General features: G+C 40.0%; 1 protein-coding gene across 1 annotated transcript in view; it reads right to left on the reverse strand.

Moving 5' to 3' along the window:
* The window catches only part of Pappa (pappalysin 1), a 188,462-nt gene that overhangs the window by 155,235 nt on the left and 7,917 nt on the right, over positions 1-25,310 (reverse strand). The window contains 3 exon segments of the mRNA XM_032902919.1: positions 1,362-1,554; positions 8,903-9,196; positions 13,717-13,862. Coding sequence (XP_032758810.1) covers positions 1,362-1,554; positions 8,903-9,196; positions 13,717-13,862 — 633 coding nt within the window.

Here is a 25,310-nt window from a genome sequence, read left to right on the forward strand (position 1 = left end):
CAGGGCGTTCTGAAATTCTGAGGGCTACCTTCAGCACTTTCTATGAGCTCTTGGCCAAATTTCTCAGACTCTTTCAGCTCCACTGCTCTCCTTATCTGACATGTGAGAAAAATTGTTATTCTTATACTGGGTTAATGGGAATATTAAATAAGACTCTGCACAAGAAGCATTCAGATCAGAATCTATCACACGGTAAGCATTTGACAGACAGCTGCAAGTTCAGCAGACAGAAACAAATAACACCTCTGTGGTTATTGTCTACACCATCACCAACACTATATCCTCATTGCTGGATGCACATCCCAAGAAGAGCTAAGGGTTGGCTTGAGAGATTACCTGAATAACAGAAATATTCTGAGATAGTCGTAAACTGTATTCATGAATATTAATTCTTATTTTTGCAGGTAGGGTTGGATTCTTGGCCTCATACATGCTAAGGAAGTCTTGCCATTGAACTTCATGCCTAGCTATGAAGCTCTATCTGGTTCCCTCAAAGCCTGAGCTCCTTAGAGGTCTATAGTGGAAGAATTCATAAGAAGGCATTGAATTTAGGTCTCCTACTGACTACCAGAAGACATCATTAGACCCATTTTTCTTTTCAGGAAAAGATAGTTAAAAACAATCTGGCATTTGCGTGACAAGTAACAGACCAGGAGCAGATCTGTGGTGTCTTATACCTGATTAACCTCTGGTTTTCTCAAAATATTCTAAATATAAACTTTATAGTGATATATAACAATACATTTTTGCAAACTGAGTAGTACACATGCTTCTATTTATATATAATATGAAAAGGTTCTTTTTTATTAATCAGAGGCAATTTCAAGTCCTGTGTAAATGGAGACAAGACCAGAAAATATTTCTTGTAATAGAAATTTCCAGATATTTTGGACATGGACAAATTTTGGTGTGTGTGTTTTGATGCATAATTCTCTCATTATGTAGCCCTGGCTGGACTACAACTCACTAGGCATACTAGACTAGCTGTGAAGTTACAGGGATCTGCCTACTTCTAACTCCCAAGTGCTAGGATTAAAGACAAGTACCACAAGATTAGACTGTATTAGATTTTCATTTCTCACCAACCTTAGTTTCCAAACCTCTATAAGAAAGTTAATTTCACCTCCTATTCATGAAGAAGCATGCATCATTACTGGATCATTTCTGTTAACAATATTCTTATATTATCTGTCCTAAGCTTATCAATGTGCCCTTGGGTACCAGTCACTGCTGAGTAGGGGGGTGTCTATTCAACAATAATAAGAAGCACAGAAAAATCTCTTCCAAGTCCACCCTCCTTCTGAGTCTTTGCCTACTTCCCTGGAGGAGAGAGAGATCAACACACACCAGGGCACACTCACCTTTCAAAGAAGTGGCCATCGATGGGTGGGAACCACTCTAGCATCACAGAGTCGGTTGTATGGCCCACAATCTGGGGTGCAAGAGCTACAGGTGCTGGCTTTCTGGAGGGCTGCCAGCTCTGGTATACGAGGTCCAGGTAACAGTGCATTCTGGAGACTTGATTGGGCGTGAAAGAGTCTGTACAGTCGTCATCTGTAAGAGTCAGAAAGAGGAAAAAAGTAAAGAGAGAACGATAAGCTTCAAGCTGCACAGGCAGGCATGCGAAAGAAGGATGACGTCTCCATGCAGCTAGAGAGCCAGCACCCAAGTCTGTCCTTGCCAGCTCAGGGCAGCCTCTTCTAGTGCTTAGAAGTTAATGGTCTGTGAACAAATTAGTGCAGTCATCACTCCTGGAGACAGGTGAGAGGAAACAGGAGGGAAGGGAGGGTGGGCAGAATGGGAAAAGTAAGCCTGGATCTTAGGAGAGAGCTACTAAGAGGTTATGGCTAAGGACAAAGGCAAAACAGGCTGCTTTCCACTGAGCCCATATTCTCTGGCCCCAAGTCAGCACTGCCTCCACTCTCATTCACTTTCTTTCATTCATTTCTTCATTCATTCACTTTTCACCCACTTACTTATTTACCCCTTTATGTGCTCATTAGTTTCCTTTGGTATGCCTTCACATTCATTCATTCATTCATTCATTCATTCATTCATTCATTCATTTGTGCATTAATGAATTCTACTTTTACCTAATGCAAAGATACTCTTCTTGAAACAAATCCATTAAATGTCTAATTAATGCTCAGTGCTATAAACCAGGATTGTGGAAAGATGGGACTTAAAATGTTCCTGCCCTTAAAGAGATAGGAACACATCGAATGAACAAGGACTGTTTTATGCTTACTAATGTGATGTAGATTACCACTGAAATGATAGCGATGGCATGTGGGGGAAGAGGACAAACTAAAAAGGCACCAAAGGTGGATGTTTATCTGAGGTCAGTTAGGTCACCTGGTTGAGGTCGAGAAAGAAAGTGACTCTATAAAATAAAGGTAACTACACAGCTAGAGGTATGTAAAATTCAGGTCCTGCCATAGGTAAGAAAGGAATATACACCCCAGGCTCTCTATGCTACCTTAGTTGCATTTCTATTGCTGTGATTAAGATCATGTCCGAAAGCAACTTGGGGAAGAAAGGGTTTTCTGGATTCACACTTCCATACCACAGTCTGTCTTAGGGGAAAGTCAGGGCAGGAACTCAAGGCTAGAACCTGGAGGCAGGATTTGAAGCAGAAGCTATGGAGCTATGCTGCTTATTGCCTTGCTCCTAATGGTTTGCTCAGTCTGTTTTCTTAGACAGCACTGGACCAGCTGCTTACTGGTGGCACTACCTACAGTGAGCTGAGTCCTTCTACATCAATCATTAATAAAATGCCTACAGGCCAATATGACGAAAGGCATTTTTTTAAACTGTGGCTTCTTCTTCTCAAATGACCCTGGCTAGGGTCAAGTTGATGATAAACTAACCAGTCCAGATGGGAAGAAGAGCAAACACAACTCCTTGCAGTCTCTACATGTCTCTCAGACACATGCTTAACATGTGGTAAGTATGAGTCAGGCATGGGATGACAAGCTTTGGACAATTACCCTTTATCTCCCAACACATGCTATTTTTTGGAGTGGATATTATCATTTTCTCCTACTTACAGAGTTAGAAACTAAGGCTATGTTCAGGCAAGCCATTTTTTCTATGTCATGGAGTTAAGCATATCTGGGGTTTGAAATAAAGCTGTGCTCCTAGCCAATGCCATAACTCCCCCCACCCTAGAACAAATGAAATATGTTATGGGTAAAGTCTCCAGCAGGTGGCTTGTGAATGGGAGTTGAGCCCAGTTCTAGTCTAAGGGGAATTGGAAACAATCTTTCAGGTATTTAGATGGAATGACCTTCAGTTCTACTCTCCCTTTTCCAGAGTATGGACTTAAGACAAAGACCTGAGCCAGCCCCTAAGGAAGAGGTTTGCCTCCTGCTTCTTTTCCAACATTCTGATTCAGCTCCCCTGGGAACAGGAAAAAGAAAGACATTGTTTGGCTTGGTTTCCCAATGTACCACTTCCCTCTCAGGGTATTTGCTTGGTCAGGATTACCACAGCTGAGCCCCAGATAGAGGAGTGTGGACCTCACCAGATCTTAAAAATAAAAGTGCTACTGGAATCCAGCAGCATAAACTCACTTCTCCTTATCAGAAAATAAGTTTGGACAGGTGCTAGGCAGCAGGACATGACCTTGAAGGGAACTGACAAGGGTGTGAGAGTTTATATGGAGAGGCTGGCTTGGATTCTCTTAGTAATTTTTACAGTCTTCTTTTCAGCACCCCAAGGGAAAGCTTTAAGACATTTGGCGAAATCGGAACAGCCCAGTGTTCCTTAGCAAGCATTGCACAGAAGTGACAGTAAATCTCTCTCAAGTCCAGATTCACCATGTAACTCCCTAAATACTGTGGCTACTGATTGCCAGGAGTACGAACACCTCAGCCTGAGAATCGCCAGAACAAAAGTTCATTATTCGTCAACACTGTGATCTGTACACTTAGTGCAAAAAGTCTGGAAAAAGCCACCAAGTAGATTAGATGTAGGCGGAGAGTTTGATGGCTCAAGAAAGAAGATGTTCAAGATATAGGGTCAAGGGAGCGAGTGTCTTTATGCCCTTGGCACCTCCATCTTCTATCTGCAAAGTGGAAACAATGTGGCTAATAAAAGGGTTCATCTGACAATATGGATGAGCTGAAGTGTTTGGCATGAGAACTCTCTACTTCATGGCAAATGCTCACTGGGTCATATTTTGGAGAAGTGCGAAATATACATGTTTATGTGTGTGTGAGAGAGAGAGAGAGAGAGAGAGAGAGAGAGAGAGAGAGAGAGAGAGAGAGAGAGAGAGAGCTGGAGAAGGAAGAACCAAAGCTCAGAGTGTAAATCATGAATTCTTTCCAGTCTAATACTAGCCCACATAGCTCTAATGCTAGCACCATGGATGGACAGAGATGAGGAAAATCATTGCCTTGATTCCTGTAGCATGGTCACGATAGTAAAAATGTTAACACAGACTACACATTTTAAGGACATAACTAAAACAAAATACTAAGCGAACACTACCAACTCTCCTAACTTTATATATCAGTTTTGTGATATATAAATTAAGGGTATTTAATCAACTCAAGCAAAGAAGGTTATTAAGGATCCAAATAGGGCACAGAAAGCACCAAGATGAGTGTGGATGGAAATATGAAACATTTTTCTTTTAAACTTCTGATTAGTTTTCCTTCAAAGAATTTTGTCTTCCTTTTATAATTAGTAAGCATTTCCACTTGTCAATGGGAAAAAGTTTGAAAATGGATAGGTGATAGAACAGGAATCCATTTGAACTTTATTATGTTGAAAAACATCTGTCCCAGGTTATGTCACACTGAGACTATCAGAAACTTGGGCAAAATCCTAAAGGCCTCCATTTATCATAAATGCTTTGTCTCAATTAACTCATGTCTAAACTCAGGCCCACTTGGCTTCCAGTTCCAAAAAGCTCTGCTTCTCCTATCTGCAGTCTAGATCTTCAGGTTCATCTTGTTCCTCTGTTCCCATCTTGTCTCAAAGTAGAAGGGACTCTGAGGAAGGAAGCTCTTGGAGGGGCTGCTCAGGCCACGATTCAATTGATAGAGCACTCTAGGCTTGCAACCTGAGCCATGTTCCGAGGGGTATATTGCATGGGAATCAGGACAGACACTTAATAACTAAACTACCTGTAGGACCTTGGACATAATGCTGACTCTGGCTGCCTCATTTCCACTCACTACGATTTGAAGGATGATGACAGTCTTCCTCAGAAAGTTGATGTAAGCATTTAGTGAGCTTGCTGACATTCTGTATGTGGCTAAGTTTTGGTAAAATCTTGTTGTTTGGGTTTTGCTTTTAAAATTATAACAATAGGCTCAGTAATAAATCAGTATAAAAGCTATGCTCACTGTAAAATTTTGAAAGATGCCCAAAATAAACATCACCCTAAGTCCAGTACCTTTAATAATATAATTTTTGTTTAATGCATATATATATATATAATATTATGGGTATGATATAGTAAATTTCTGTAATTCTCATCAAATATGTGGCTTATACTTATGACTAGGACTAGGATGTTTCCATATAAAATAGTTAATACTTTTTATCATTTGTCAAGCACTTCTTATTCTACCGAGGACAATTCTAGATTCTTTCCTTGTTTGATCACTCAAGGCAAGAGTAGTTATTCTTCATGAATTAAAATACAAATCAGGCTCCAAAATAAGAAGTAATATGCTTATGACCAAACATTCCAATGTAAGACCTTCAATTTCAGCTTCCTGACACAACACCTAATGTATGTAATGCCATTTCTTTCGGACATACTCGGCATCTTGTTCAGTGGTGTCATGATGTTCTATAATGTGGGATGTCTTGCAGTTCATTTCAGTTTCCATTATTATCCTCAAGCTTATAGACCAGTTTTAATTTTTTGCATAGACAAACATTTATTTTCTACTCCTGGCAAACAGTGAATGCTTAATAAAGATTTAGACTGTGAACACTGCTAAGAACTTTCTTGCTGCTAAACCTTTAAACATGTGAAATGCTTTATCTGCTTCAGGTATATTCTTTAAACACAGGACTGTTTGTGTTGAAGCATGTTTGCCTATTGGTCCAAAGCATGTATCCATGCTATGCATTCCTAGCATATAGAATGATGTACCATAACAGACAGGCTAAAAAAATCCCAGGATTCTGTATTATATGTCCAGTAACCTTTGAAATATCTTCAATATAGCCTGCTATCTTTAGGAAATGTGGGAAGGCTTCCTCCCCATCTCTCTGGCAAGTGCTTAGCCAATAGGTTAGTAGAAGCATATACTTTGGTGCTTTCTACTGAAGTACCTTTGACACATTAACTGCCTGCTGCCTTGTAGGCTGAACTACTTGGGAGCCTTTCAATCTTTTTCTGAATAGTAAAGTGACTAGTTAATAACTCAGACTCTGAAGTAACAAAGGTTTGGACTTAAGTCACATGTTTAAGCCTGAGCAAGTTTCTTGTGCTATTTGAACCACATTTTCTGCCTCTCTAAACAGATTATGTTTAATATCACTTATCTCTTTGGGTCAATTTACATTATTTATTATATTGCATTATTATCATATACATTTTATATATAATATATATAAATTACATTATCTGTTTGGGTTATTTATATTATTTCTTATATGTTGGGGGTACTTCAAAGACAAAGATGATAGCCACCAATACATATGGCCGTTTCCATTTAAATTAATTAAAATACTTTAAGGGTAATAATTCAGGTCCTCAGTTACACCAGTTATATTTAAAGTGCTCAGTAGCCACATGTAGATGATGGCTATTGCATTGTAAGCACACACATAAACTGTGACCCTTTTGGCAGGCAGATCTGCTTGAGGAATGAGAACCCAGCAAAAGAGGCAGCTGGACGAAGTCAACTCAGCAGTGACTGCCCTCTGTTGTGAAGGGAGCCCTGTGCATCCCTTTCCTTAGTTCTGAGAAACCCATTCTGTTCTGCATTTTGAATGTGGTCCAGCAGCTTTTGTCACCTCATCTATCAGAGACCCTAAGGAAAACAAACATTTCCAAGCTCGGGGTTGCTTTGACGATGCTTTTGGGGTGTAAGTTTGTTATCGCAGCTCAATGAATTAGTTCTGCTGTTAATGGGTCACCGAGCTGAGGAGATCCTTTCCAAACAACAATAGTAAATTAATCACCCTTTAGATCTTCTCAAAGGGAAACAAAAAGGAGATTTCGTTTATGAGGGTCTGGTAGCTGGTGGAAGCTCCTATTCCCTAAGAAGCAGGCAAACTTCCAAACTCTTACTATTGTTTATTTGCCATGTGTGGTGAGCTGGCTAAGGAAAGGTGCTACAGAGATGGGATGGAAGCAGGCCACCGGATGTGGAGTGTCAGTATGTTTGGAAACGGGGGCCCAGACGGAATCTGTTTTTGAGGAAATACCGAGCACCCTGGCTTCTTTTAGAACCATATCTGAAGACACTTTATAGATCCAGAACTGGGTTATTCTCTTTGGACATGGCATGACTTTTAAGTTTTATGAGCCACACACTAGAAAGCCCCAGGAGCCAGCATCCTAAATAGGAAACTGGAAAGGCCATTGGAATCATCAAATCTTTTGGCTTTCACTGGCAAAATCTCTTTTCAATCACAATGCACACCAAAAATTCCAACAGGAACGTAAACAGCTGGGAGTAACCTTTCCTGGTTCAAACCCAAATTAGGACCTTCACCCTTATTCCCACATCAAGGAGTGGATCTTCTACCCTACTGCAGGAAGTAGAGTGAAAAGAGCATTGAGATTGTTCAACTTCCCTAATTAACCATCCATTGGGTCTCTTTAAAAGAATAGCATAAGACAGACAGGGAAAAGAATAATTGGTATCCAATGTGTCATAGGAAGCAATGGACCCCAGTAACTCTCAATATTGTCATGGTTCTTGTTTCATGGATGTGTTGTGAGAATTAAATGAGAGGGAACACATTAAAGTCTTTAATAGACAATAAAGGGTTACACAGAGGAGAATACTCTGATTGGAAGAAACAATTGTATATACTTCTAATAAGAGAAATTAGCATGGTTAAAATATAAAATGAAAAAAGATAGTTTATTCATTTTTCTCCTTTTTGTGACACAATAAAAGGCTGTTGCTTATTTCATACATTTTTCTGGGGAAGGGATGACTAAATTAAATATTATAATGAATTCAGTAATGGTCTACTGTGTGCACTTGTGGACAGTTGATCACAGGCAACCGTAATCAGCGTGTGACCACCCTGAAGAAGCAGTGACTTGTTCTAATTTGCCAAAACTGCTAAAATGGCTTTAAGTGGCCTTGATGGAGCCTGTGCCAACAGGAAGCACAGGACATCCTGGGACCTAGATCATGACTTCTTAATATGGCTTCTGATGACTGAAAGGGACGTAAAAACTTAAAGGACGTTAGGAAAAATACCATAGCCAATAATATATGACAATTTTGCATTTTCAAGAACAAAAGCTTCTTTTTCTCCAGCTTCCAATAGAAAATAAACATATGAAAATTATATTTATCTAATGAAGACCTTGGTTAAATAAAAAGCTTCAGCAATATACTAGTGTAGAACAGGACAGCTACAAAACTATGAATAACCTTTCCGACCAAGTTGAAAGATTTGATTTTTCTTAAGAAGGCAGAGGTAGAGAACAGATGACCCCTGTAGTTCTTCCTGGATTTACTGGTTTTGGTCTCTACCATCTTGTTTGTATTCATGTATAACATCTCTCTTGTATCTCAGAAATGCTTGTGAATTAAATGCTATTCTGATTGCTTGGAAGGAAATATCTCCTTCTTAGGAAAATGAGCAGTTGGTTCAAGGCTACCCTGAGCCAGGAGTAGAGCCCAAGTCTGACATTTGGTTCTATGTCAGACTGGGCTACAATCAGGGATGTGTATAATCCTACCTGCATAGCTCATGAAGTTGTTATAAGGAGTGTCGAAGAAGCCATGAAAACCACAAGTGTCATTCCCTGGTCCAGGGTCTCCACAAAACTTGTGTTTAGGGGCTGGGTTGGTGTCATTGCAGAGGTCTCCAGTTTCAAATGAGGGCTCTGTCTCCATGCAAGGATCACTGCAGGACTGGATTTCTGAGATACCACGGAAGATGTGATAGAGGCCCAGGCTATGCCCAATCTCATGGATCATGGTGTGGGTGTGTCCAGGAATGCCATAGAAAGACGGGTTCAAAACAATACCGCCTGTAAGAAGAAAACCAGAGCATCAGGCAACTGTCTGTTTCAGACTAAAATAGCCCAGAAGTCAATCAAAGAAGAAAAAAAAAAAGATGCTACTGACTTAAACTGACAGTCTTCTTCACTTTATGATCCTACTGCCTCAGGGTTGTCACAACTCTGCTGTGAGTGACTGGCTACCATAACTGATAGGAGTGTCATGAATTCTTTTGTATCATGTTTGAAACTGGAACATTGCCCCTCTGGAGGAGTAGCATTTGCCTAAGCTGAGGCTGAACTGCTGAAAATACTATTTTGATCAAGATTTTGATCTGTGCCTTGACTGGACTTCTATTGTAATGTATACCCGAGATTGGAATATATGCCATGCTTCACATTTATTTCATATCCTGCTATATACATAAACCCCTCGAAAAGGCTCACACTCCTCAGCTATGACTTTCATTTGCCTCCATCAATGATGTCACATCTCGCAACTTGATTACTATGGTTGAATCTCATGCCTTCATCTCTAATGCTCCAAAAGCAAGTGCACTTGGGAAAGTCACCCATGGGTTGTGCTCAGTTAATAGATTGCTTAAAGCAGCAATTGATATTTCTTGATTATTTATTATGTGTCCTCAGATGCTGTATGGAGTTTTTAAGGAGGACAATTCATATTATTATTATCATAATTCAAACATAAAGACGTTCATCCGTAGATCACCTAAATGACCCATCCCTGCTTAAGAGAAATGTGACAGTGGAATCTGAAATCAACATTCTTGGGTTGAGACTAGAACACAGCATCTGATTGTCTTGGTTAGACTTGATTGTCAACTTGACAAAGTCCAGAGTCATTTGAAAGGAGAAAGCTTTACTGAGGAGTTTTCTGGATGAGATTGGTCTATGGGCGCGTCTCTGAGGCTTTCTCTCTATTATTTTACATAGGAGGGCCCAACCCACTGTGGGTCACGCCATTCCTCTGGCAGGTTGGCATGAGTTATAGAAAAGCTAAGCATCAACTAGTGAAAGAGCAAGCCAGAGAGAAAACCAGCAAACAGCAGTCTCTGTGCTACCTGCCTTCAGGTTCTTGTCTCAAGTTTAGCCCTGGTTTCCTTCAAAGATGGATCGTGACCTGGAAGTATAAACCAAACAAACCCTTTCCTTCCTAACATTGTTTTGGCCTGAATGATTTATGACATCAACAGAATGTAATTGGAGTACTGATTAAATAGGTGTTGAATATTTGATGAGTGATAACACATCTTTGAAAGGGTTGTGATATATAACTAATTACTTCCAAGGAAGATGAGTAACCCCTGACAGATATGAAATAGCTACTTATTGTCTACCTACATGAGAACAAAATGTGTAGAAAATGCTTACAAGCCTAGCAGAAACGAGTTTCAGGTCCCAGCTCTGCCCTGTAGCATCAGGATCTGCATTTTAAAAAGAGACCTGGATGACTCATCTGCCTGCTCTGGATTGAGAAATAAATGACTATGCCTCATGTCCCCAGAGAGAGAATATAACTCAGTTTGGAGATCTAGAACCTACTTCAGTGGAAGCAATGAATAGTACTTGTTTTTGTACACTTTAGACACTGGCATACAGGTTGATAGAGAAATATTTAAACTTAAAACCCTGGATGTTAAAAGAGAAGGTTAAAACTTAGGTATGAGACCCTTGGAAGTAGAGGTGTTAAGTGTCTCATGGAGGAAGGACAAGGCAGTAATGTATTATAGAATTGAAATGGTGTGCTCAGAGCAGACGAGAGACAAGTTTTGTCTTGGACTGAGTTGCTTGGTCTGTCCTCAGACACATGGAGTCTACAAATTCTTAATTGCTTGGAGATTTCTTACACAAAGATGTGTGTGTGTGTGTGTGTGTGTGTGTGTGTGTGTGTGTGTGTGTGTGTGTGTGTGTGTGTGTTATGACAAAGGCAGGCAGAAGCAGGAAGAAATGAAATTAAGACAGGAAATCTTTCTCCATTATTTTCTGTCACTCATAATCTGAAATGTAATCCCTTTCCACCCAAGGCTTTTTCCAGGGTTAATGGTGTAACAGCAGGAAAGGAGGGCTAACGAATATGGTTCTAATAAATTGAGTTTGATTGAGGCTACTGCACAGGCATTACTTATGATCAACTGCATTTAGGATGGGGAGCTGGCAGCTTGTTGGCTGGTAGAGGCAGCATTACATTGCTAGTAATCCTTCTGCTTCACCCTGCCCTTGTTTCTCCTGAGAAACAGACTTTACTTCTCGAGGAAGCTCTGAACTAAGTATCTACAACAGTACTAATGAGCCATGTCTTTTTATGAAGCCTTGCAGGTAACAGAGGCAGAACCAGCCTAGGAATGGTAATAGGACAGCAAACTAAATATCCAGCTTGGCTCTGTTCATTCTACACCAATTGACCCTTTCCTATAGAATGACAACACTTGCCCCTGGTCCTGTTTCATTGCTTCTCTTAAAAGGTGAAATAGCTCAAGCCTGACATCACCTGAAATACTATAACATGCTATAGATTTACAGCCTCCCCCATTTCTCGCCTTGAGCCAGGCTCTGACATTTATGAAATCATCAGGAGTATTTCTCTTTAACTTTAGAAGCCCAGTCGTCAGCCATCCCCAGATGCTGGTCAGGAATCTTCTGGTTGCTTTTTTAAGAGCAAATTTAACAGCTTAGAAGGACCCTGGGAGGCCATCTAGTCAACCTGTATCTTCAACATTTTAGGCAACAAATCCAAGAAAAGACCTGCCTAGGGCCATCCAGCTAAGAATGAGAAAAAGCATGCCTTTGCCTTTACTCTGACATTACTTTCCTAAGATATACTAAGTGTGTGTTAAGAGCAAATCATTTTCAAGTTTGCATGAGTTGTATGAGCTTTCCTGCTCACCACCTATCGGTGTCTGATGCCTGTCTATCTAACCATCACTTATCTCAGATATCAGGATTTCCTGATTTAAGCACTATTGATATTTTAAAGCATCCACTTCTTTGTTGGGGCCACTGTGGAATATTTGATTTCACCACTACTACTTACTTACATGCCTATAGCATGCCACATTTGTACTGACCAAAACAGATTTGACCTCTAAGTTAATGATACTTATTTATTTGTATTCATGTCATTTAGGAAAAAGTGTTCTCTTGAATATTAGAGCTTTCCACCAACTTTAAATAACCCTCTCTGGTGCAACATAAGAACACTAAACTGCAGTGGAAGCAAAAAGAATTCATCGCCCCAGCCATAGGGTCATAGAGCATCTTCTCCCCCTCTTCTCTCTGTCTCTCTCTGTCTCTGTCTCTGTCTCTCTCTCTGTCTCTCTCTCTCCCTCCTCTCTCTGTCTCTCTCTCTCTCACTTCTTTTCTCTCCTCTCTCTTATGCAAGTTAGCTTCATCCCTCTAAAATTATAGACCTAAGCCCATAATTTGATTTACCAGCTGAAGTTTTAGATCTTGCTACCTTCCAAATAACCAAAAGAAAAGCAGCTACTAGACTCTGGGTTTACTATTGACCATGCTGGCCTGAGAGTACATCCAGCACTGCCATTCTGCTGAGCGTAGGAATTCACAAATCACGAGTCACACAGAGTCATCAGAATTCATTGTTGTAAATAATGAGAGAATTTTATTGAGGGAAAACAGTTAAACCTACTGTAGTGACTTTCTCATGGAATATTAGAATGGTTGTTTTTTTTTTTTTAAAAGATTGTCTTTAGCAAAGTGTAAATAAACCAGAGGGATGCTTTTCTTTTATGACTATAAGTGGAAAAAATGTAGGACAGGAAGTAATTGTAAGACTCATGTGATATGGAAACATGTAGACAACTGAGAAATCAAATGAACGGAATTGAAGCATGTGCCTTTATTATCATTTCAAGTCTACACAAATAAAAATGGCCTCTCTACATATTTACGTATGCTTGGAAAGGATATGGAAAAAATTCAAAGAATTGTAATTTTTTCTACAACCACCAGTTCAGGAATAATTCCCATTTCGGAATTCTAAAGATTAGCCTGCACAAAGTGATATGCTGTTTATGAATATGCATAATTTAAATGTCAGAAGATTTCCCCATGTTGCTTGTAGACAGAACCTGGAGGAAGAGATGTCCTTATATATTGTGTTTCTATTGTTTCTTTGGTGTCTTTCAGAATTGTCTTAGCCCAGCTATGCCAGAATAATGTTGTTTCTGGGCTAAGAAGTATGCATGGGTTAGGAGGTACAAGAAGAATGCAGTTTCTGAATATAGTAAAAAGCTTGAACTCTAACTGAGGCTTCCTCACTATATGTATATAACCTTGGATAAAGCCTGCTTGGGTCTGACTTTACTCATTCAGAAAGCTAGTTCTTCCAGAGGATTGATTGATGGCCAAAGGTAGGATCAGAGATACCAGTGTTTTGTGAATTAAACAAACAAATGAGTTATTCCCACCACCACTATTGCCTGCACCCCTGTGATTATGCTGAAGTCTTCCTCACACTGAGATCCAAACTATTACTCTAAGTTCCTTCTGAATGAGCATCTAAAACTCACCCAAGTGCATTAGGGCCTCCTTGTCCCATGGCCAAGTTGCCACTCCTGCCAACTCCTCCTCTGAAGAGTTTGCAAAGAAAATATTGAGATGTGTTGATCCATCCAGTCTAAGAATGTTCTTTAGCTCATTAACATCCAAGTAGGCTCTGAAATATAAAAGTAAGTTTGGCTGTTATCATTGTCCCCCAAAAGTAGTGTTCATACAATAGAATCTTCCCCATATAATCAGGAGCTCTCACTCTGGACACAGTAGCTAAACCCTTTATAAGTATCACACCATTGCATTTCTCTGAAAATGTTATATTATTTTATTTTACTGAAAGAAAAACAAATCAAGTTAACTATGAATAGCTAGGTTCAGTTTTGAATCTAGACGTGTTGAAAACCAATATTTATATTTCTAATGACTGTGCTATTTTGACTAAGGAGAGGGCAACTTAGAAAACTAGACCGAGAATTCAGAGCATGAACGAGATATCACATCTTAGCTTGTCTCTCTCACTCATTCACTATGGGCCTTGGTCATCTACTAGAAAAATGGGCAGATGAAGTAGAAATTGTTCCTCATTTCTACAATAATCTTGTTAGGAGGCATCATAACTTTTTTGTAAAGATGAGAAATATGTCGTCCAATGTTTTTAAGTAGGTCAACCAAAGATGTAGCACTGGGGTCCAGTGTTCGTGCTGGATAGCTTGTAAGTGTATCATGCTGCCACAGATTTACTCTTCTCCATTCTGGAAAACTCTATTTCATTATGTGAAAAATAGACCAAAGATATTGACTTTGATGTTGCTGTCATTGTGGTGGTCATATCTTGGAAATGAATTAACTCTTCATGCTATAGTAAATTGTCTCTTCAATGTAGGGAATCAATTTGTTGGTAAGAGATTTGGTTAAAAAAAAGAAAGGGAAGGGGTTGGGGATTTAGCTGAGTGGTGGAGCGCTTGCCTAGGAAGGGCAAGGCCCTGGGTTCGATCCCCAGCTCCAAAAAAAAAAAAAACCAAAAAAAAAAAAAAAGAAAGGGAAAGAGAGAGGAAAAGAGAAAAATTAAAGAACAACAATAAGAGAGATGAGAGAGGTCAAGAGGAGGGAGGAGAGAGAGAGAGAGAGAGGGGGGGAGGGAATGGTTGGTTAAGAAAGAGACATATATTCTGTGTGCTCAAGAAATAATAATCTTGGATTATCCAATAATAGCCTTGGATAAATTCACCAGAGCAGAAATGCTAAGTACAGGAAGCCACCTATGCTCTCTGCTTTGGTTAGACATTCTGTGCTCATTTTCAATGCTACCTCTCTTGATTCTTGTCTGTCATTCTGTTTTTTTCCGGAATCCTTATGATTGACTGATAGTTATTGTGGGGTGAGCTTAGAAATGTGTTCATATTTTTCTGTTGACATATATCATATGCCATCTTCTTAGGGCATCTGAGTATAGAGAAGATATCTTGCCCATTTCTTGGTACCTAGTTTTCAGCTCAGGATTTTGTATCTAGTGAGCTCTTAATAAAAGGAACTGATAGAATTGAGTTTAAATTGGGTAGTATTGAAGATAAAATACCCAGGTCCTGGTCTCAAGTTTAGTGTTTCCTGATTCAGAAGCTGCACTGCCTTATCACAACTCCAGACTGAAATATATGACAGCTATTGCATTCTGACCAGTCTCGTCATAGGTCTCTATGAGGCCAAATGTCCATGTGATCTTCAGTTTGATGACTAGTCTGGAGAAAGCTCATAGAGATAGCAAACATAGGCTCATAGTGGCTAATTTCAGGGATAGCATTGTAAGTTAAAATACTGACTCGCCTTCTCTTTTAAGCTGATCTCCGCCCACGGGGAAGAGAAAAATAATACAGAGAAGAGAATGAGAATACAGAAGATCCTAGATTTTTCTTGGAGCAACACTTTCCACGATGTTCACCCCACCCCCACCCCTAGCTGATTTGCTTATTTCCCTTCAATGATCTACTGGCATAAGAGGAATATTTGATTAGAGAAAGACACGTCTGTCTCAAAGGTCGGAGATGAAAAAGTTTCAAGAGAGGAAGACACGGTAGAAGAGGAGACATTTTAATTGGTTGTTTATTCAGTGGTAATTGCAGTGCCAATCTTTTCAAGAGGTGGTATTCATCCTAGCCCAAAGCAGAAATGTGGGTTGTTGGATCTTCTCCCTGGCTCATATGTGGGGTTTTCTCATTCCTGGGAAGCCTCCATCTCCCAAAAGGAGTTAAGCTACTGGACCCACTGGCCTTTCTCCACCCTGTCTCTGTCGTTGGGGGGAATCCAACCAAAGGGAAAATAGCTTTGTTAGAAAAAGGTTTCCCTCTGTCAACTGAGGTCTTCTACCAATTCAGAGCTAAGCTGGATGTCTCCCAAAGACATCAGGGAATCCTTTGAACACAGGAGTCTGTGTGGCTCTTTATCATATCCATCTGCTTATCTCTTGAAGACAATGTAATTTTTAGTTTTCACTTTAGGCAGTAAATAGAAGAGAAGGCACCAGAGGCAAAACATTGAAAAGGAAGATAGTAGTATAGGGATATTTAACCTGAACAAAAGAAAATGACTTGCTAAGGTCCCTCGACTTTCTGTTCTGCAACTAAGGAAAGCTAGCAGTTACAGTTTGAATATGAGATGCCCAGGGGCTGAAGTGCCAACACATGGTCCTCATTTCATGGTACAATTTGGGAAACTCTGAGAAGTGATGACACTAGCTGGAGGAAACAGATTCCTAAAAGGGTACTTGAAGGTTATACCTTGTCCTTTTCCTTCTCTCTGCTTTCTGCTTGCCATGAGGTAACCAGCTCTCTTCCACCACATGTGCCAGCCCCCTGATGCTCGGCCTAAGCAGCAAGAGGCCAAGCAACATGGAGTTAGCCCTAAGGTGCTGTGGACTAAAATGAATCGTTCTGACTATAATCTGTATCTGTCAGGTATTTTGGTCACAATGATAAGAAAAAACAATTATCAAATTAGCCTTGGACATAAATTTCAAATTTGACAAAATTATTAAAAATTAACTTCTACCTCCTACCTCCTACAATATAACTCTAAACACCGTCCACTAACTTACATGCTGCTAGTCTTACACAGAGATGGACAGAGAGATCCAAGGCTGTGTAAAAGTCTGTTAGCTTTGAGGCAGGTCAGCACAATGGTAGCATACACAATACAGTTCCCCTCTTTTTCTAGTCTCTTCCATCTTCCTCCTGAAGTGAAGCTGCCAGTTCCCTTTGCATAGTTCTCCCAGTCTCAGCTTCCAATACCTCTTTCCCAAATGTCCTTTTCCTTTTGCAGCCTTAGTCACACAGGATCACAAGGTTTCATTACCCAGAGCCTCCTGTGTGTTTTCTAAGTACAGCTCTTCCTTACGCATATCTGTCATCTTTCATCTTTTGTTTTACAACATACCTTTCTGAACTGTAATCATGTAAAATCTTCCCCTTTTGGGGGATATTTGGTACTCTATGTATCCTATCCTGACCACTTTCAACTGTATTTCACAGGTTGGAGACACTACTTTTCATAAGTGCTGCAGAAACTAAAGAGATATGGTTGGTGATATACATAGCTCGATCTACCCACATGGCATTAATAAACCTAGAGGGTAATATTGACCAGTGTGGGCTATCTTGTAGTAAAATGAATACAGTTGTATATAATTGTAATCAGTGCTGTGATCAACACTCCAAACTCATTATTACCACTAGCTAAAAAGGATTGTGTGGACACTATTTTTTAATTCTAATCTTTATCATTCTGGTTTGTGTGTAATTCATATTGTGAGCACCCATCTCATTCATAAAACTATGGGCTACAAACGATTATGTTCACAATCATTATTGTGAAATCTTCCTCAAAAATACACAGACAGATAGTAATGATTTGAAGCTATTGGGCACTTGTCCTTTGAATCACATAGCCTCAAACCAGGGTGAGTAAGCTCGGGACTCAGGGAAGTGAGGTCATTTGCCTGAGGTCTTGTATCTCCGAGAATAATAAAGATCTAGCCATAGATCTGGCTCTTCAGGCTTCTGTACATGTGATCTTTGATTTCAGAACCTTTATGTTGGTGAGTGAGATCAGCCCTTGCTTCAGGTAGGAACAATTCCTTGCAAGGCTGCATAGCTTGGAATACTGATCACGAAAGGGATGGCAGCCTTACCTCATCTCCCCAATCTGGACACCCCCCAACTACTCGCCCCATGCAGAACTTGCCTGTGTATTTAGCGACATCTCACCTCACTACGTACAGCCTGTTGCCTGCTCTGTAGCTTAAAGCCTGTGTCTCTTTGATGAGCTTGTGAACTACATCGCTGCTGTCTAGCTTTCATCCTACTAAAAGCTAAATGCACAGGAAGCAGATACATATTTAAATGAAAAGATTCATCAAATCTTTACCCTTAAATGCTTTCCTGAGCAAGTGGAGAACCTTATACTTTTTGATTGCAAACATTTTCATAACCTTACATTAAACAAAATTGGAGCAAGACAGAAAGTATTTGAAGTGTTCTGAAACACATTTGACCATAATCACAGGCCCCCACTCCTGTTACATCCTCCATCTTTGCCAAAACACCAATGATAGCACAACCAACAGTGTTTGGAAACAGCAATCTAAACAGGAATGCCCCTGCTAAACTTAGGTCCCCTCCCCAAAGCTGTGTTTCTTTTCTTCCTGCACATCTCATGCACCTGGATTCCACAGTGAAGGTTGTGGGTCCCCGGGAATGTCTGTTTCAGGGGGACTAGCCCTGATTGCAATGGTGCCCAGACTTTACCCCTTTGCCAGAACTGCATTTCAAAGTTGTGAGTGCAGTTCTGGAGGGAGATCAAAGCTCTCTCAACTCAACTGTCATTAGAATATTTTCTTTATGCATCTCACTTGCTGGTTAGTGCCAACAACATATTTCCTAAATGCACTGGCCTGAGATGGTACAACTCTGTAATAATCCGAATGAGGGAGCTGTCAGGGCCTGTTTTATTGAAAGAAGCAAAAGGGAACCGCATTCAAAATGCAAAACAACAACAAAACCCTTACATGAAATCATGGGAAAAAATCTGGGAAAGACTGAGGTCCTTCAGTGCTAGAAGCACGGTACACTGATATATCTATTTATCCCTTTGAATGGAGAGTGGTCAGAGGTATGGCTCACAGGAAACCCAGGTCAAACCTCATGTGTTCTGATTTTTATTCCGATTCAAAAGCAGGTCGTCTTGCAGCTGACTTCCTCTGTGCACAAGTTAAGAGTGTTATTCTCCTGTGCTGCTCCCTGGGCTTTTGATGGGTGCAGGCTGGTCACAGAGGATGGTGCTGGACATGTGCAGGTGACCTCAATTTGTGGAGCATTTGTCTGAGCTGAGAGTGGGCCAAGCTAAAAACAGTTCTTTTGGGTTAAAAGAACAAGGAGCAGATGGCTATTTTAAGACAGACACAGAGGGATTCGAATCCTTCTTCTCCTGTGCAGTGGCCCTCTGACCTCGAACGCATGGCTCTATCTCTTTGACTCTTAATTTCCTCACCTGCAAAACGGAGATTATAAAATACAACGTGGATGGGAATATCTAAAATTCAGTATGATGATGTATCAGAAAGTACCTAGAAAAGCAACCAGTTCATGAAAAAGACCCAAGATCCATCATTCTCTTCTGAACTTGCTAATGGAGTTAAAGGTCCCAGTTCCCATTGCCTATTTAGGCTAGCAACCCACCACTGACCCTGGATCTCATCACTTTGTCAGTTTGTGTATTCTCCTTCCTCACAGGATGGGTCATCCTGGTTCTCCTGCTCCCAGAGCAAGGTTCAGTCCCAGCACCACCCAGTTCCAAGTTTCAATTGCAGCTTACCATTTCCAATGAACCCCATGCAGTCATGGACCACTACTTCACTTTCAAAACACACCAGACCATTCGAAAATGATTATCAAATCTAAAGATCAAAGCTGTACAAGGCAGGCCACCAAAGCAAGATAAACCTCAGAATGCTTATTGTGTCCATATTCTTCTTCCAAATAACAAGCTTTCCCCAATCTGTGACTGGTTCTAAAACCTGAATTTTGTGTCTTATCCCAAGGGCCCTAATGATCTGGAATTTATTTTAGTTTGATCATTATAAATGACTAAGTTTGCCTCTCTTCTTTATCAAAACTCACACACACACACACACACACACACACACACACACACACTTCTTGGAATGTCTACTAAATTTTGGAATCTTATGTTCACTTTCTGAAATAATAGCTTTTATATGGAAGTTTGAACTCTAGGCAAGACAAATATAATAGCAACAAAGATAATTGAAAAACTGATTATTCTTTCATTCATTTATTGAACAAGACATTCTTTCATTTACTCCTCATTTTCTCCCATCCATTCCTTGCTGTCTGCCTTCATCCTTTTTATGTCCCAACTTCCTTCTTCTCCATGCACCATTCATTCATTCATTCATTCATTCATTCATTTCAACTTTCAACTATCAGCATTCATTGAGATTCTACCATATACTGGTGATAAAAATATGGAAAGAGAAAAGATTGATACTGTAAAAATCTAGAGGTTTTATGAATGAAGTAAATTAAGTAGAGGACAATAACACCAACAAGAATAGTACAGTGAGATTATTAATAACCTTAGGGAGTTTTCTATCTACTAACCCTGCTGATATACTTTCAAAAATACTATTCGTTTGAAGTTTTACAAAACTTGTAAAGTCAAATTAAGACTCTTTCCTGTGTACATGTGAAGATACTATGACTAGGCGAATTAAGTCCTCTTTTCATAGGTCCTCTCACTTATAGGTGTCATGATGAGCCCATGGTAGGTGCAAGGGGAAAGGTGTGAATATTTGGATTAGAGGAGGTGTCATATTGAGTCTAGTGGGTGGAGGCAGTAGAGGGTTGATTAGAAATTTGGCAGGGGCAGGTGGATCAGAAATTTGGATTATTAAAAAAATGCAAACAAGTAAGTAGAGGTTAATAATCTTCATAAGATAAAGAAGGCATTAAAATATGGCGAAAGACAAGCAATTAACAATAATGTCTCTCAAATCATGAAAGGTACCTGAATGCTAAGAATTTTCACAGAATAAAAGATTCTACTCTTCTAATGGATACATCTTATTTAGAACTACATAGCTGCTAGTTTTCTCTTTTAACTTTGAATATCAGCTTTAGAAATGACTTGGGTAGAAGACAAGTGCAGAAGACACCTGGTTGTTATTCCAGCTCCACTACACATATTTGATTAGTGTGACTCATGATTCAGGACTCTGCCCTGTCTAGAAGCCATCCTGTGCCTTCTCAGAACCCGGATCTTCTTTATAACAGCATTTATTCACATAGCTACTCATTTATAGTAAATGTTAACATGGCATGTTCATGCCTGGCTTTGTGTACTGTTCAATGTTGTATAGTCATTGCTCAACGCCATACACAATAAGTACACTCATTCACACATACACAAATGAGCCTTTCTTTCTCTAGTCTTTTCTTATAGTTAGGCAATACTTTTTTGATAGTACCAGGAGCTCAGAGTTCAATAATTTTCAGAGCAGCCTATAAAATTTAAAGTATCCCTGGTTACATAGGAAAACATAATACCTTAAAGCATAATATTATGTTTAAAAAGTACCATTACAGCAATATGACAATTTGTGCCAAACTATTGCTTTCACAACAAAACTATGGAGTTCCAGGATTCACAGCTTTCTCTTCCCACCATCTAACTTCCTTCCTGTAGAACTCAAACCACAATTGATAAATAGTAAAGTTGACCACATTGAAAGAAATATGCATAGCTCTAAAATGGTCCTGGGGTTTGTCTTTCTCATTGAAATAACAATTAAACAAAGACAAAACATTTTTCATGTAGTAGCCATGATGCCTTAGGTACGAGAAGTTGTACCTAAGACTCTGTGTGTTATAGCTCCAGTTTTAGCCATGTGTGCCCTATAACAGATGGGAAGGCTAACTAAATACCACTGAGTTTAGGAAGGATAAATCAAGAATTACATCATCACCAGTAGTTGTCAATAAGAGAGCATCTGGAATTTAGTCTGGACCATGGTTCCATATGAGTCACATAATCTTAGGCAAATAACAAATGTATTTGAAGGGAGAATAATGCAATCACAACGGTAGGTGTAGATCTCTGTTGGTGACCTTTAACAAACCTAATAACTTTTCCATATTTTGTCTTTCCTGGGGCTAAAGCAGCGATGTCTTCCACAGGGTCATGTGACCACAAAGTTCAAGTTTGGAGAAAGGATATTGGAAAAATGACATTGGATGTCAAGCTCTTTGAAAGTACCATTAAATTCAAGTTGACTTTTGGAAAAATGGATGCTATACATAGAGCTTGAGGAAAAATGAAGTAGAAAACATGCATTGGTCCCAGGTGTCACCACTAAGATCCAAGGGATAGTAACAGGGTTTTCACCTTGTCATCTATCATAGCTTCCTTTCCTGGTGTGCTGGACACATTGTCCCTAATGAGACATAGAATCTGGGAAACTCTCTGAAGGAAGAAACTGTCTCTTATGTCTCTAGTTTTGTCAGTGTCTACATGCAACTTCGCCTGCGCCTTTTGAAGGCATCAGATCTTTCATTTGTACCAGTACATCTATCTTCTCCCAATCAGCTTCAGTGCATAGGAACCAGAATTGCAAAACCTGGTTTGAGAATGACTTGATCTAACAAAGAAGAGACCTTGAATTGTCCCATTTTGCACACAAAGGATTTTAAATGAGAGTGAAGAAGTGTTGGACTTCATGCTGGCCACTGTGTTACTGGAAGAATCCAGTTTCCTTCTTTTATTTGTATGGCCAAACCGCAGGCAAATTGTGTTTTTCTACCAGGAATCCACTTGGGAAAAGACTTCCCTTGTGAATCTCCTACACCCTGCGTAGGATGCGGAGACACTGCGTGCTTAATGGTGTTACAGTTACCATTGCCCTCTATGGCCATAAAAAATAGTTCAGTAGTCAGAAGTCAAGCTCAAGGCTAAGGGCTGCAGTTGACTGTCTGAACTCACGAAAGGCTGGAATTACAAATACCAGAAACATAAAATGGAGACAGTGTTCTCCCTGCTGTTTTACCACCAGACCACTAATACGACCTAGAGCACAGAAAAAAGCAGGACAGAGAAGCAGAGGACGAAAGAGTAAAGCAGAAGGTTCTCCTCAATAGGGACAGGCAAACTTGTGCTACTTAGGCAAACAAATCTAGGAGAAAAAGGTCTCTGTGTTTACATGTTAGTTCACTAGTTTGGTGTTTACAGAAAGTGAGAGAGGAGGTGTGGAGATTCCCTCAAAGGTGGTAGGAAACGCCCAGTGGTGATTTGCAGGATGATGCTGAACTGCGATTTCATTGGGAAAGTGCCCCTCCCCACACTAAAATGAAATACATTGTTTGTAGGTCCACCTTCCCTTACAGCCTCATTGGCTATGTTTCCTAACTGGAAGGGAATTTGACCAAGTGCTGAGGCTGTCATAGGCTGTCAGTGTCACCAGTGGATTGAGAAAGGGAAGGGAGAGTGCTGAGTTTGCCAAAGTTAAGATGGAAAATCCCCAACAGTCTCCTAGTGAGGCCTTCAAAAGGGCATCCAGTATTCCCATCTGTCCAGGGAACTGTACATGGGAATGCACATTGAACCTATGAAAGGAGTAAAAGACAGAGTCTCTCAGATACTCTCATACTGAAAGCTCCTCCATGCTGGGCTGCCTGTTACCAGGAGGCAACTTGCAAGGTTTGGTCCTGACATCACGATGGGTATCTTTCTGGCCTTTAGCTCCTTGACTTCACAAATACCCAGTGATCCTCAGACTGTACAGTCTTAGTGTGGCATGCTATGCTGCTTATCTCTCCAGAAGAGGAATACATTAGCATTTAGTCTGTAAAAGGCTCTTAGAATTTAAAGATACAAATCTAAAAAATATATGGAACTCAGAGGTGCTAAAAGTCGAATGGTGGCAGTGATGGATTCAAACATTTCTGACCCTTACTCTAGCCATGGAAGTCTAGTAAGAGGTTGCAGAATTGAGAAGCAGGTGAGCATAGGATATGGAGAAAAGACATCAGAAGATTTCCTAGGGAAGGGAAATTCCCAAACAACAGCTGGAAACTCATTGTTATTTGTAGTGCTCATGTCATGCCAGGTGCTACCCCAAAATGTGAATCGTATGCTATGGTGGCACTTCATCAAATCTAAACAGCAAAGCAGATTGTTCCTTCTATCCTGATTTCTCATAGGATGCAGCTACACAGGGCTACAATGGTATCAGTTGGGTTAGTGAAAGTATATTAAAAATGTGCTTGGTCTCTCAAACTTGCTGTTTCACACAGCTCACTGCTTTGAGCTTCCTGCTCTCCTAATGTTTCAGAGCCCTAGATAGTCTTTGTTAATTCCAGTTTCCCTTTCATCCTCCTTTCAGTGACTAAAATGGCACAGAATTCTCTCAGGTGGAAACTTCGAATGAAGTTGAACTTTCCTCAGCTTCAAGAAAACTCAAGGTTACATTAGAGAAAATTAGACCAGGCACATCAATGTGCGTGCTCAGGTTTACTGTGTTTCAACATTAAAGCATTCATGATAAAAACATCTAGTAACATCCACCAAACTGGCTTGTGCCTCTTCATGACTATTGCCAGCACTGCATGTAGTAGTTTGTGGTGCAATATATCTTCTAATACAGCTAGACATTTGGGGTAATTGTCAAATAAACTAGTGAACAAACAGGATCAGTTTGATATAAGTGATGTGGTCTTTACATAACAGCACCAGTTCTGTGGCCAGTCCTTAAAAGAAAGTATTTTAAGAATGAAAGTAATCTGGTTAAATGCTCTCAGTTTGTATACTGCAGTTTGCTCCAGTCTTTGTTAAGAGCCTGTCGGAATGCAGTCTCTGTGAAATAAATGCTGACAGGCAGGCAGTCTATGTGTGCATGGAAGAAATGGGATGAACACCTACAGTACCTACTATGTGCCGGAATCAAAACCAAGAGTCCCATGGTAGTCATTTTACTTATGTTTTCTGACATGTCACAGGATAGCTGTTATCACCTAATTTTAATGGATGAGAAACCAACTCTTACTGAACAATGAGCCAAGGTCAGACAGCTAGGGCAGAGTGAAGCCAAGATTCAAACCCTGGTCAGTCTCCAGCATGCATATTTTTTCCACTACACCAGTCCTGACTCCTATTATTGCTGTAATGAATATTAGTCACGTTAAATAAACCCTGATATTCTGATTATAAGATTCCAAGTAATTTCTCTTACAGGATTACTGGAAAAGAATGAACGAAGTTACTAAAAAGAAAACCCAAAATAACAATGCTCTTTTACACTGCAAACTGGTTAACTCTTCCCAGGACTCCCTGTTATATTACTTTTATATGAGCCCCATGGCCACATAAAATAATATATGGTGTGTGCCATCAGATATTATTTCTTTCAGTAGATGTGAAAATGGAGACTCAGAGTTTAAGAGACTGGCCCAAGATTGCATAGCTAAGAAACTTTCCAGCCAAGGACACAATGTGTTTCCCCTGGATTTTTATTTCTTCCTAATCACGCTGATTCTTTGAGATGTTCAAC

Source organism: Rattus rattus, chromosome 1 (genome assembly GCF_011064425.1).
Source record: "Rattus rattus isolate New Zealand chromosome 1, Rrattus_CSIRO_v1, whole genome shotgun sequence".
Taxonomy (NCBI): domain Eukaryota; kingdom Metazoa; phylum Chordata; class Mammalia; order Rodentia; family Muridae; genus Rattus; species Rattus rattus.